The sequence below is a fragment of the Procambarus clarkii genome, chromosome 40, assembly GCF_040958095.1.
Source record: "Procambarus clarkii isolate CNS0578487 chromosome 40, FALCON_Pclarkii_2.0, whole genome shotgun sequence".
NCBI classification, from domain to species: Eukaryota; Metazoa; Arthropoda; class Malacostraca; order Decapoda; family Cambaridae; genus Procambarus; species Procambarus clarkii.
In genome coordinates this window covers 21,119,263-21,133,159 of record NC_091189.1, presented here as the reverse complement: position 1 = coordinate 21,133,159, position 13,897 = coordinate 21,119,263, and the positions used below count along the sequence as shown (strand labels likewise).

Here is a 13,897-nt window from a genome sequence, read left to right as displayed (position 1 = left end):
GCGCACTCTCGTCGCACTCACGCTGCTACTCTCTGGAGCAGCAACTATCGTTCGAGCTCACTCTACCTGTCGCCTGAATTCAGGCTACTTGGAAGAAAATACGTTCATATTAGCTGTTCTGTTACGGAACATTTGCGTAATAGAACTGTTCCGTAAATAGAACAAAAGCATTACTGTCCTGTTTGTGGAACTGCTAGTCTTTAATGTGAAGGTGTCTGAGGGGAACAAAATCCCACTCTGACTATTCTACTATCTACTATTCTACTATCTACTATTCTACTATCTACTATTCTACTATCCAGGTGTTCATTGACACAAGACTCAATCGCTCCGGGACCGCATATCTGCTCTCAGTTGAGTTACACCTTGTAGGAGTTACACCTTGTAGGAGTTACACCTTGTAGGAGTTACACCTTGTAGGAGTTACACCTTGTAGGAGTTACACCTTGTAGGAGTTACAACTTCATCATCATCATGTTTTCAAATACTTTTGTTTTTGTTTAATTTTCTGAGTGTATATATATATATATATATATATATATATATATATATATATATATATATATATATATATATATATATATATATATATATAAGCAAAGAGTTTGGTGGTTGTTGTGTGTAAAGAAAACTCGACAATGTGAGGGAAAGTCTTAAAACAGAATTTCACGACGCTGAAAAGATACTAAAACCCTTAGAATGTAACTTTGTCAAAACGTCTTTGTAGGGAAGGGAAGAGAGAGAGAGAGAGAGAGAGAGAGAGAGAGAGAGAGAGAGAGAGAGAGAGAGAGAGAGAGAGAGAGAGAGAGAGAGAGAGAGAGAGAGAGAGAGAGAGAGATCCAACTTTGCAACAGGGGCTTTCTACAACCCCCCCCCCCCCCCCCCCCCCCCCCCCCGCTGGGGTGTTGGAGAAAACCTGTGATTGGGTAGTGGATGTACGGGATGAAGGATGTGTATGCGTCGTTGGGGAGGTAGGATAGGGATGCTAGGATGGAGGGAACGGGGAACACACGATATCACACCAAACCTGTCCCCAGAAGCCCACATCAAAAGGATATCATCAGCGGCGCATTCTTGATTGGCCAACAAAGGTACTGCCTTTATAAATTTGTGTTAAGAATCATTCAGAACCTTGTATACTACATATATCAGACCAATCCTGGAGTATGCAGTTCCAGCCTGGAGTCCATTCCTAGTTAAACACAAAAACACAGTTAGGGTAGATTCAGAGGTACGCGACCAATCTAGTCCCAGAACTGAGAGGTATAAGGTACGAGGAAAGGCTACGAGAATTGCACCTCTCGTACCCAGAAGACACAAGAGCTCCGGGAGACAATTCAATTCAAATTGAAATAACTTTATTGAGGTATAAATACACACAAAGTGATGAGGTAGCTCGAGCTATTCTCACCCCGTTCGGTACAACGTGTTCATATATATATATATATATATATATATATATATATATATATATATATATATATATATATATATATATATATATATATATATATATATATATATATATATTTTTAGACATGATCGCAACATACACAATTCTCAGGGTAATTGACAGGGTAACACAGGACAGATTATTTAGCACGAGTTGTATTCGCACGAGGGTACACAGGTGGAAAATGAGTACCAAAATGAGCCACAGAGACATTAGAAAGAAGGGTTGGGTAACAAGCAGAGTACCTCAAGGACTGGAGCTGGGACCTATACTATTTCTCATTGATGTAAATGACCTGTCTACAGAAGTTCAGTCTTATGTCAATGTTTACAAACAAATCAAAGTTAAAGAGAAGAGTTGTGACAGATGAAGACTGTAACATTCTCCAAGATGATTTAAACAAGCTGTAGAGTAGGTCCGACAAATGGCTACTGGATTACAACCACAGTCAGTATAAGGTGATGGAAATGGGAACAGGTGTAAGGAGACCAAAAGGACAAAGGAGTTGTGACTGATGAGGATTGTAAGATTCTCCAGAATGACTTAAGCTGCAGAGTTGGTCAATGAAACGGCTACTAGAGTTCAACACCAGCAAGTGTAAGGCGATGGAAATGGGAACAGGCGCCAAGACACCAATGGGACGGTCCACTATGAACTGAAACTTCCTCCCTATAACGACTAGAGAAAGAGACTTGGGAGTGGACGTAACACCAGACCTAACTCCAGAGGCTCATATAAACAGGATAACGTCAGCAGCATACTCTACACTAGCAAAAGTCAGGACATCCTTCACGAACCTAAATAAGGAGGCATTTAGATCACTGTACACCACCTACGTGAGACCAGTTTTAGAGTATGCAGCCCCATCGTGGAGCCCCTATTTAAAGAAACACAAAGTCGTAAAGGTTCAGAAGTTTGCAACAAGACTCGTTCCAGAATTATGAGGGATGGGGGTATGAAGAGAGACTGAAGAAACTAAACCTGTCGACGATAAAACATAGGAAATGTGATGGGACATGATAGAGGCGTGTAAAATACTTAGGAGAACTGACAAAGGGGAAAACGAAGAATTGTTCACAATGAACACATTATAATAAGAAGGCTCGGATAGAATCTAGAAACCCGGATGAGCCATAGAGATGTTCAGAAAGATTGACATATAGACACATAAGAGAACTCCTCTGTGAGTATGTGTGTGTGTGTGTGTGTATATATGTGTGTGTCTGTGTGTGTGTGTGTGTGTGTGTGTGTGTGTGTGTGTGTGTGTGTGTGTGTGTGTGTGTGTGTGTGTGTGTGTGTGTGTGTGTGTGTGTGTGTGTGTCCACAAGTTCTTGCCCCGTGTACGTGACGGAACAAGTTGCTGGTGTTAGGATCACTGTTGTTCCTTTGTACTTAAGTACAATTAAGTAATATTTATGTTGTCTTATGAAAGATTCTTATTGAAATAGGCTTACAAAGTAGACTCCTATGAGATAAGATTCTTATGAGGTACATTCCTAAGAAGGAGACTCCCAGGAAGACGTCTTACGATGTAGACTTACGACGTAGGCTCTTATCTTTTCTCTACCACAACTTTTCAGCTGCGCTTTACCAGTCACAAGTTATATAACTCCTTTGTATCCTAGGTTTTTACTCTCTCTCTCTCTCTCTCTCTCTCTCTCTCTCTCTCTCTCTCTCTCTCTCTCTCTCTCTCTCTCTCTCTCTCTCACACACACACACACACACACACACACAACGGAAAGCAAACACCAAGAACACACGTACGTAACGGAAAGCAACGGAAACACCAACGAATGCAATGGAAACCCTACGCACGCAACGGAAAGCAACAAAGACCTACGCACGCAACGGAAAGCAACAAAGACCTACGCACGCAACGGAAAGCAACAAAGACCTACGCACGCAACGGAAAGCAACAAAGATCTACGCACGCAACGGAAAGCAACAAAGATCTACGCACGCAACGGAAAGCAACAAAGACCTACGCACGCAACGGAAAGCAACAAAGACCTACGCACGCAACGGAAAGCAACAAAGACCTACGCACGCAACGGAAAGCAACAAAGACCTACGCACGCAACGGAAAGCAACAAAGACCTACGCACGCAACGGAAAGCAACAAAGACCTACGCACGCAACGGAAAGCAACAAAGACCTACGCACGCAACGGAAAGCAACAAAGACCTACGCACGCAACGGAAAGCAACAAAGACCTACGCACGCAACGGAAAGCAACAAAGACCTACGCACGCAACGGAAAGCAACAAAGACCTACGCACGCAACGGAAAGCAACAAAGACCTACGCACGCAACGGATGTCGACGGTTGTACCGGCAATATTTCTTATGCTCGCTGGGAGGACGTTGAACAACCGCGGACCTCTGATGTTTATACAGTGTTCTCTTCACTGGGTTCTAGGAGACTCGAACCGTCGACCCCACGTGTGTGAGGCCGAGGCTGTATCGACCGAGGTAGTGAGTAGTCTTCATAAGTAGTCTTTTATTCCTGCCTATATGTTAATTATTACTGATTATATCAGGGGTCAGGTGGGTGACTACATCAGCGTTAGCTGGCTGACTATATCAGGGGTCAGCTGGCTGACTATATCAGGGTCAGGTGGCTGACTATATCAGGGTCAGCTGGCTGACTATATCAGGGGTCAGCTGGCTGACTATATCAGGGGTCAGCTGGCTGACTATATCAGGGTCAGGTGGGTGACTATATCAGGGTCAGCTGGCTGACTATATCAGGGTCAGCTGGCTGACTATATCAGGGTCAGCTGGCTGACTATATCAGGGTCAGCTGGCTGACTATATCAGGGTCAGCTGGCTGACTATATCAGGGGTCAGCTGGCTGACTATATCAGGGGTCAGCTGGCTGACTATATCAGGGTCAGCTGGCTGACTATATCAGGGTCAGGTGGGTGACTATATCAGCGTCAGCTGGCTGACTATATCAGGGGTCAGCTGGTTGACTATATCAGGGGTCAGCTGGTTGACTATATCAGCGTCAGCTGGCTGACTATATCAGGGTCAGCTGGCTGACTATATCAGGGTCAGGTGGGTGACTATATCAGGGGTCAGGTGGGTGACTATATCAGGGGTCAGCTGACTATATCAGGGTAAAGCTCCTGGTAATATAAGGTCCCCCCCCCCCACTGTGCCTGGCCGTCTCGGGTTGCCAAAGTCATGCATGTTGCATGACAATTCCCAAGTTCGTATTATCGTGGACGCGTAAATTTTACCGCGAAATGACACGTTAGTGACTGGAAGATGAGGCACGCGATCTTCAAGACATTTAGAGGAAACGAATGACCGTGTGACAGAGCAAGACAGTTACCCTCGCCTGGTCTTCCTCCCCAAGACAGCCTTCCTCTAGTAGTTTCTTAGGTAATGTTTCCAATATTGTTTTCTCATCTGGATTTTTCCTGAAGAAGTCAGTGCAACTATAGGCATCTACGCCTGCATTTGCATAGTTATTCGTGGTCATGACGCCTTCTGGGTGCACACACGAGCGTACATTCACGCACACAACCTCGTGGCTGAGTGGATAGCACTAGCGCGGTCGTGGTCCTATGGACCTGGGTTCGATTCCCGGCCGAGGTAGAAAAAATGGGCACAGTTTCTTTCACCCTGATGTTCACCTAGCAGTAAATAGGTACCTGTGAGTTAGACATCTGCTACGGGCTGCTTCCTGGGTGTGTGTGTGTATATGTGTGGGTTAGAGAGAAATATATGTTATCTTGAGGTTATCTTGAAATGATTTCGGGGCTTTTAGTGTCCCCGCGGCCCGGTCCTCGACCAGGCCTCCACCCCCAGGAAGCAGCCCGTGACAGCTGACTAACACCCAGGTACCTATTTTACTGCTAGGTAACACGGGCATAGGGTGAAAGAAACTCTGCCCATTATTTCTCGCCGGCGCCTGGGATCGAACCTAGGACCACAGGATCACAAGTCCAGCGTGCTGTCCGCTCGGCCGACCGATAATAGAGGAAAAATATATTGGTTAGAAAGGCGGAGTCCAAGAGCTAATAGCTCGATTCTGTAGACACAAATAGTAAATACAAATAGTAAATACACACAGCCCAGCGATCCATTAACTTTTAAATCTGTCTGTCAAAGTTCCTGAACTCAGTTACACTGCTTCCCCATATAACGTTAAACTGTAGCACACCTCACAACTCCTCTTTCCCCCATCACCTCATACAGACCCCCATCACCTCATACAGACCCCCATCACCTCATACAGACTCCCCATCACCTCATATAGACGCCCCATCACCTCATACAGACCCCCATCACCTCATACAGACCCCCATCACCTCATACAGACTCTCATCACCTCATACAGACCCCCATCACCTCATACAGACCCTCATCACCTCATACAGACCCCCCATCACCTCATACAGACCCCCCATCACCTCATACAGACCCCCCATCACCTCATACAGACCCCCCATCACCTCATACAGACCCCCATCACCTCATACAGACCCCCATCACCTCATACAGACCCCCATCACCTCATACAGACTCCCCATCACCTCATACAGACGCCCCATCACCTCATACAGACCCCCATCACCTCATACAGACCCCCATCACCTCATACAGACTCATCACCTCATACAGACCCTCATCACCTCATACAGACCCCCCATCACCTCATACAGACCCCCCATCACCTCATACAAACCCCCATCACCTCATACAGACCCTCCATCACCTCATACAGACCCCCCATCACCTCATACAGACCCACATCACCTCATACAGACCCCCATCACCTCATACAGACCCCCATCACCTCATACAGACCCCCCATCACCTCATACAGACCCACATCACCTCATACAGACCCTCCATCACCTCATACAGACCCCCATCACCTCATACAGACCCCCATCACCTCATACAGACCCCCACCACCTCATACAGACCCCCATCACCTCATTACAGGACCTCCCATCACCTCATACAGACCCCCATCACCTCATACAGACGCCCCATCACCTCATACAGACCCCCATCACCTCATACAGACCCCAATCACCTCATTACAGGACCTCCCATCACCTCATACAGACCCCCATCACCTCATTACAGGACCTCCCATCACCTCATACAGACCCCCATCACCTCATACAGACCCCCCATCACCTCATACAGAGACTCCCATCACCTCATACAGACCCCCCATCACCTCATACAGACCCCCCATCACCTCATACAGACCCCATCACCTCATACAGACCCCATCACCTCATACAGACCCCCATCACCTCATACAGACCCCCATCACCTCATACAGACCCCCATCACCTCATACAGACCCCCCATCACCTCATACAGACCCCCCATCACCTCATACAGACCCCCATCACCTCATACAGACCCCCATCACCTCATACAGACCCCCATCACCTCATACAGACCCCCATCACCTCATACAGACGCCCCATCACCTCATACAGACCCCCATCACCTCATACAGACTCCCATCACCTCATACAGACCCCCATCACCTCATACAGACCCCCCATCACCTCACACAGACCCTCATCACCTCATACAGATCCCCCATCACCTCATACAGACCTCCCCATCACCTCACACAGACCTTCATCACCTCATACAGACCCCCCATCACCTCATACAGACCCCCATCACCTCATACAGACCCCCATCACCTCATACAGACCCCCATCACCTCATACAGACCCCCATCACCTCATACAGACCCCCATCACCTCATACAGACCCCCATCACCTCATACAGACCCTCCATCACCTCATATAGACCCCCATCACCTCATACAGACCCCCATCACCTCATACAGACCCCCCATCACCTCATACAGACCCCCATCACCTCATACAGACCCCCCATCACCTCATACAGACCCCATCACCTCATACAGACCCCCATCACCTCATACAGACCCCCATCACCTCATACAGACCCTCCATCACCTCATATAGACGCCCCATCACCTCATACAGACCTAAATCATCTCATCAAAACCCACACCTTCCCCCCTCCCCCAATCCCCTCCATTCAGGGTTACTAGTGGTAGTAGTACTAGTAGAATGTTAAAGATTCGCTACCTGGAACAAAGTTCCAAGTAGCACGGGCTATGGTGAGCCCGTAGTGCCTTGATACTAGTAGCAGTTATGAACACTTCACTCGCCCTCATCGAACCACCTCACTAACCTCATCACCCTCCACTCCCACCTCCCATCCCCCACTCCCCCACCCCTCCTCCACCCTCCCTACCTACCCACCATCAACACCGTCCCTAGCCTGGCTAGTTATAAACCCCTGGGGTCACATTTCCATAATCAAATTTCTGTTCAGAACGAAGTGGTTCATTGTCAGCCAATCACGGGCGGCAAGACCCGGCGTTTTGGACACAATTTAGAGAAGTATCGCGGTCCTGCCCTTCTCTCCCCAGCTGGGGAGGATAGTGTGTTCCCAGGGCCGCCAGGGGGGGGGGGATAGGTTATAGGAAATATCTGTCAATAATGTACAAAGCCAAACCGATTATTCTACTTGAAGCTTTAACCGAGATTCTGTAAAACCTGAGGTCCATTGGTCGCTTGAATTGGATGGTTGGGTTGGTGGTGCTGAGACACAGATGAGGAAGACCACGGGGGCGGGGGGGGGGGGGGGTCAATACAACACTTGAAACACAGTCAATACAGACTGGAAACCTCACAACATTCTGGAAAAAAAGGCAAACGTAGCCCTTATATTTTACAAAGGGGAAAAAAGGGAAGAGGCACTAAATTACAGACCATTGTCACTGACAAATATTCCGCCTTAAGTGATGGATGAAGTAATCAGGTTCTGAACATTTACAGTCATTATATACACTTTGTAACACAAGAGCAGCGTGGATTTAGTAAGGGAAAGTCGTGCCTGGACAGCTTGATCTAAACTCCTATGATAACGTTACTAAAATAAGTCAGGAATAGTAAAGCTGGGTTGACTGTATTTTCCTAGATTGTCATAAAGCTCTTGACATTGTTCCTCGTGAGAGACTGGTGTTCAAGATGGATTTTTTGCGATCCAGTCTGGAAATTCGGTCATATAATACACTGGAACATCCTCAATGGCGTCACCCCGACGCATTCCGTCAAGGTGTGGACCAACCACCGTTTGTAATCTAGGTCAAATCGTTTGCCATAACGCTTCAGGATGTCGTCTTTGGGTATAAATTGATCTGACCAAATATATTGGCACATGGTGGCGAGGTCGAGGACTGTGAGGGCGAGGTCGAGGACTGTGAGGGCGAGGTCGAGGACTGTGAGGGCGAGGTCGAGGACTGTGAGGGCGAGGTCGAGGACAGTGAGGGCGAGGTCGAGGACTGTGAGGGCGAGGTCGAGGACAGTGAGGGCCAGGTCGAGGACTGTGAGGGCGAGGTCGAGGACTGTGAGGGCGAGGTCGAGGACTGTGAGGGCGAGGTCGATGACAGTGAGGGCGAGGTCGAGGACTGTGAGGGCGAGGTCGAGGACTGTGAGGGCGAGGTCGAGGACTGTGAGGGCGAGGTAGGCGCAGAGTCTCCCTGACGTGGCCGCTCCAGCGCCTTAACAAAGGAGACTTGTGTCTCTGCAGGTTGTCGTGGAAGGCCAATCACTGTGGATAATGGTACGATCTTTACACCTGTAGCCGGCCACAGCGTGGCAAGCCTCATCAACCCCGATAGATAAATAAATGCCTTTCCCAGGGTCAAGCTCTCATAAGGAAGACAACGTTTCACTTGTTACTACAACACAAGACTTGGTGAAGAGACGAGGTGTCTCCTGAATGATTCTTCTGCTGACATATCTAGCTAGAGGCTTTGTGGTAGTGAACAGTGGGTGGAGAACACACTGGGGGAGGGAGTAGTGGAGGGTAGTGTGGGTGAAGAACACACTGGGGGAGGAAGTAGTGGGGGGTATAGTGTGGGTGAGGAACACACTGGGGGAGGAAGAGCCATGAGGTAGTTGCTGTGCTAGAAACCTTAGCCTGCCCTCCATCATTCATCAGAGACTGTTAGACAAAGTGGAGAGCCATGCAAGAAGGTTCATCTCTAGTCTTGACCAAGTCTTGTGTTGCAGGCTCTGAACATCAGAGCCTGCAACACCGTCGTCACGTTGTTGGTCTTACTGTTATGTACAAGGCCAACATCCTCAAAGTTCAAAGTTCTGCTCCTTGGCCAACTCCGTGGACGGCCAGCAGGTGCCACCCGCTGGTACTAGGCTCTCAACCTTCAACAGTCTCATGCTGGAGTTGCCTTTCTCAAGAACATCACTCACAGCGATCATTCACTTCCAGGCTGACTCGCTTCTGGAACTTGTTCTCCCAACAGGTTGATACACGGGAGATCAGGTCAACTGATCACATTAAGGCTCTGTCTGGCACACAGTTGGCTACAGGCTCACCTATGATAATTATACAATAGTTTCCTATATGATAGCTTCAAAGAACATTCCCCATGAAATAAATGGGTCTCTAAGAACAGGTTTCAGATGAATTGAGGTAGGATAACAGCTCTTGCTTGCAGTTTCACCAGGTACGTCAGTTGACAGTCCTTATGAACCCTAGTGTCAGTGTGTGTGTGTGTGTGAGAGAGAGAGAGAGAGAGAGAGAGAGAGAGAGAGAGAGAGAGAGAGAGAGAGAGAGAGAGAGAGAGAGAGAGAGAGAGAGAGAGAGAGAGAGAGAGAGAGAGAGAGAGAGAGAGAGAGAGGGTGGGTGTGGGGGAGGGGGTGGGCGTGGGGGAGGGAGGGGGGACGGGTGAGGGGAGAGAGGGGGGGGGGGAGAGGGGCGCGGAGCACGCTAGGGGTGGCCTCAGAGTGTACCTGCCGTGATAAATGTCACCTGTAATGAAGGGGTTTACCTGCTAACAGCTCTATTGCCGACCTCCTCGACGCCATCACCCCTCCCCCCCCCCCCACAGTCCCCTCCCCTCCCCCTCCCCCCCCCCACAGTCCCCTCCCCCATAATTCTCCCCGTGTTTATCATGTCTGTCGCGCCCTGCAACTGGTGGCTTGTCTGCCTGACCTGTCTACCTGTCAGTCTGACGGAATCTGTCAAGCTCTGGTCTATCAAGCTGTTTGACGGGTTTGTCTGTGTGTCTGGCCGGGAAGCTTGACCTATATGTTGTTTTTGACCCTGTCATCCGCGCCTGTCTGTACACAACACCTGTCATCCGCGCCTGTTTGTACACAACACCTGTCATCCGCGCCTGTCTGTACACAACACCTGTCATCCGCGCCTGTCTGTACACAACACCTGTCATCCGCGCCTGTCTGTACACAACACCTGTCATCCGCGCCTGTCTCTACACAACACCTGTCACTCCCTAAAAAATACAACTGTTTTACCTAACCAGAAACGTACGAACCCAAGCAACCCACCTAACCTATCTAGGCCAATACACAGAAAAAGTCAATATTACTTTGCTTTAACGTTGTATTTTAAACTGATTTACCCATTGCGTTAAAAATGAGACGATTTAGATGAGATTATGGCTTGATACGTATATGTATATCCACCAATCCTCCCGTATAGTCTGTCCGTTCTCATAGACATATGCCCGAATAGCTGCGCGTACTAGTGGCTTTACAAGATTGTAAATACTATGCTATGTATTCTCTCAACCCCAATGTACCTTCTTGTATATAAATAAATTATTAAATAAAATAAAATAAAATATGCAGGCAGCTCCAAAAGCCATTAAATTATGTCTGTCAAGCAGCTAGAACTCTCACGCTCGCATCACAACTGCTGTTGACCAGACCACACACTAGAAGGTGAAGGGACGACGACGTTTCGGTCCGTCCTGGACAATTCTCAATCGACTTGAGAATGGTCCAGGACGGACCGAAACGTCGTCGTCCCTTCACCGTCTAATGTGTGTGGTCTGGTCAACATACTTTAGCCACGTTATTGTGACTCATCGCCTGCAACTGCTGTTAACGTGTAAACTATCAAACAATATGTCAGTGAGGAGATAAAGACAGATTTTACCTGGCCAGCAATTGATCAAGCAATTACGTGTGCACTTACGAAGCCTGTACATGTTTCCTCAATCAGAGAGACTGTTTACATTTATTAAACTGTTTATGATCGCCAAACAAGTACTACAGGGTTGCTTAAAATAATACTAACCTTGCGTTGTGAAGTTCCCAAGCTATTAAACTGTTTAATACATGTCAGCCTAGCCGCTATAATTGAGGAAAGGATGTACAGGTTTCGGAAGTGGACAAGTAACTACATGATAGAACCTGGTCCAGAAGCCTTGGATCGCTCACACGTTTCTGTTATTGAAGAAGTCCACTACGGGCTCACGATAGCCCGTGCTGCTTTGAACTTTGTTCCGGGAAGCGAATCTTTAACAACAACATTCTGTTATTGCAGCCCGTCCTCCAAACAAAGACCCAAAAGTGATTCCATCCACCCACCAAACCCGCTGTTTATGAATGAAAAGCGGTTTACACACGACTCACAACTGCTGACGTTCGAACATATCCGGAACAAGTGCTTCACTGACGAATTTTGTTCGAATCACAACGCTATAAATGCTTCACCCACGTACTACAAATACAAATAATCGCCAACAGAACCTAAACACCTAATCTATCTTATGCCTATATATACACAATATGCTAATATATTATAATATTAATTTATAATTGCGAAAATTCCCGTTTTGAATGAACAGCATGTTAAAATTTATGAATGCGTCTGTGGGGTTTACCGCTGAATGTAATGGACTAGAGTCGAGGATGGGTTGGTTATTGAGACCATTTTCTTTGATCACTTTACGCGCCCATCCAGTATGCAAGTAGTCGCTAATGGCTCGGGCAGTAATTTGCGACGGAGTGGGTGCTCATTGAGCTCTCAGACCTCCTCTGAAGAAGGGAAGGGAGGGAGGGGTGATTGGCCTGTGGCACCCTCCTTTTCTGCCCATTCTCATCTGTGAAAGGGCATTTGTGCCATGGCACCCTCTGCTTGTAAAGGAAATACGGGCTCACCATAGCCCGTGCTACTTGGAACTTTTTGTTCCAGGTAGCGAAACTTTGACAACAACCAACAACTCTGCTTGTTCTCTGTCCCATAACAGGAATTGAGGGATAATTGCCCTGCACGATTGTTCGTAAAACGGTACACGAGCGTTCGTAATAGACACACACGCGTTCGTAATAGATACACACGCGTTCGTAATAGATACACACGCGTTCGTAATAGATACACACGCGTTCGTAATAGATACACACGCATTCGTAATAGATACACACGCGTTCGTAATAGATACACACGCGTTCGTAATAGATACACACGCGTTCGTAATAGATACACACGCGTTCGTAATAGATACACACGCGTTCGTAATAGATACACACGCGTTCGTAATAGATACACACGCGTTCGTAATAGATACACACGCGTTCGTAATAGATACACACGCATTCGTAATAGATGCACACGCGTTCGTAATAGATACACAGGCGTTCGTAACGAGTGCACAGGCGTTGGTAATCACCTTGTTAAACTGTACGAGTTTATTTTTGGCTGTGTGATGAGAGACTAGGTGCAGCCCTCGTGAGACACTCCCACTACAGGTCGGGGCCCATATTACAGAGGCCACACCTGTACCCTGGTGAGCAGCCCTGCTGTGTGGCAGCTCTCTTGACCCTAGTGTAGGCCGTATGCACAGGTCAGGGCAGTGACCGTATGCACAGGTCAGGAAAATGACCGTATACACAGGTCAGGGAAGTGACCGTATGCACAGGTCAGGACAGTGACCGTATGCACAGGTCAGGAGAGTGACCGTATGCACAGGTCAGGAGAGTGACCGTATGCACAGGTCAGGAGAGTGACCGTATGCACAGGTCAGGAGAGTGACCGTATACACAGGTCAGGGAAGTGACCGTATGCACAGGTCAGGGAAGTGACCGTATGCACAGGTCAGGAGAGTGACCGTATGCACAGGTCAGGAGAGTGACCGTATGCACAGGTCAGGGAAGTGACCGTATGCACAGGTCAGGGAAGTGACCGTATGCACAGGTCAGGAGAGTGACCGTATGCACAGGTCAGGAGAGTGACCGTATGCACAGGTCAGGGAAGTGACCGTATGCACAGGTCAGGGCAGAGACCGTATGCACAGGTCAGGAGAGTGACCGTATGCACAGGTCAGGGAAGTGACCGTATGCACAGGTCAGGAGAGTGACCGTATGCACAGGTCAGGAGAGTGACCGTATGCACAGGTCAGGAGAGTGACCGTATGCACAGGTCAGGGAAGTGACCGTATGCACAGGTCAGGGAAGTGACCGTATGCACAGGTCAGGGCAGAGACCGTATGCACAGGTCAGGAAAATGACCGTATACACAGGTCAGGAGAGTGACCGTATGCACAGGTCAGGAGAGTGACCGTATGCACAGGTCAGGAGAGTG

At 48.1% G+C, this 13,897-nt stretch overlaps 1 protein-coding gene across 1 annotated transcript; it reads right to left on the bottom strand.

Moving 5' to 3' along the window:
• Positions 1-8,651: 8,651 nt before the first annotated feature.
• On the bottom strand, positions 8,652-9,152 carry LOC138372830 (osteocalcin 2-like). The gene has a single exon (XM_069338492.1). It carries the CDS (start codon positions 9,150-9,152, stop codon positions 8,652-8,654), a length of 501 nt encoding a protein of 166 aa, XP_069194593.1.
• Positions 9,153-13,897: the final 4,745 nt, after the last annotated feature.

Excerpts from the sequence above, each read along its gene's own strand:
- LOC138372830 (XM_069338492.1), bottom strand. The coding sequence starts at position 9,152 with ATGAGGCTTGCCACGCTGTGGCCGGCTACAGGTGTAAAGATCGTACCA.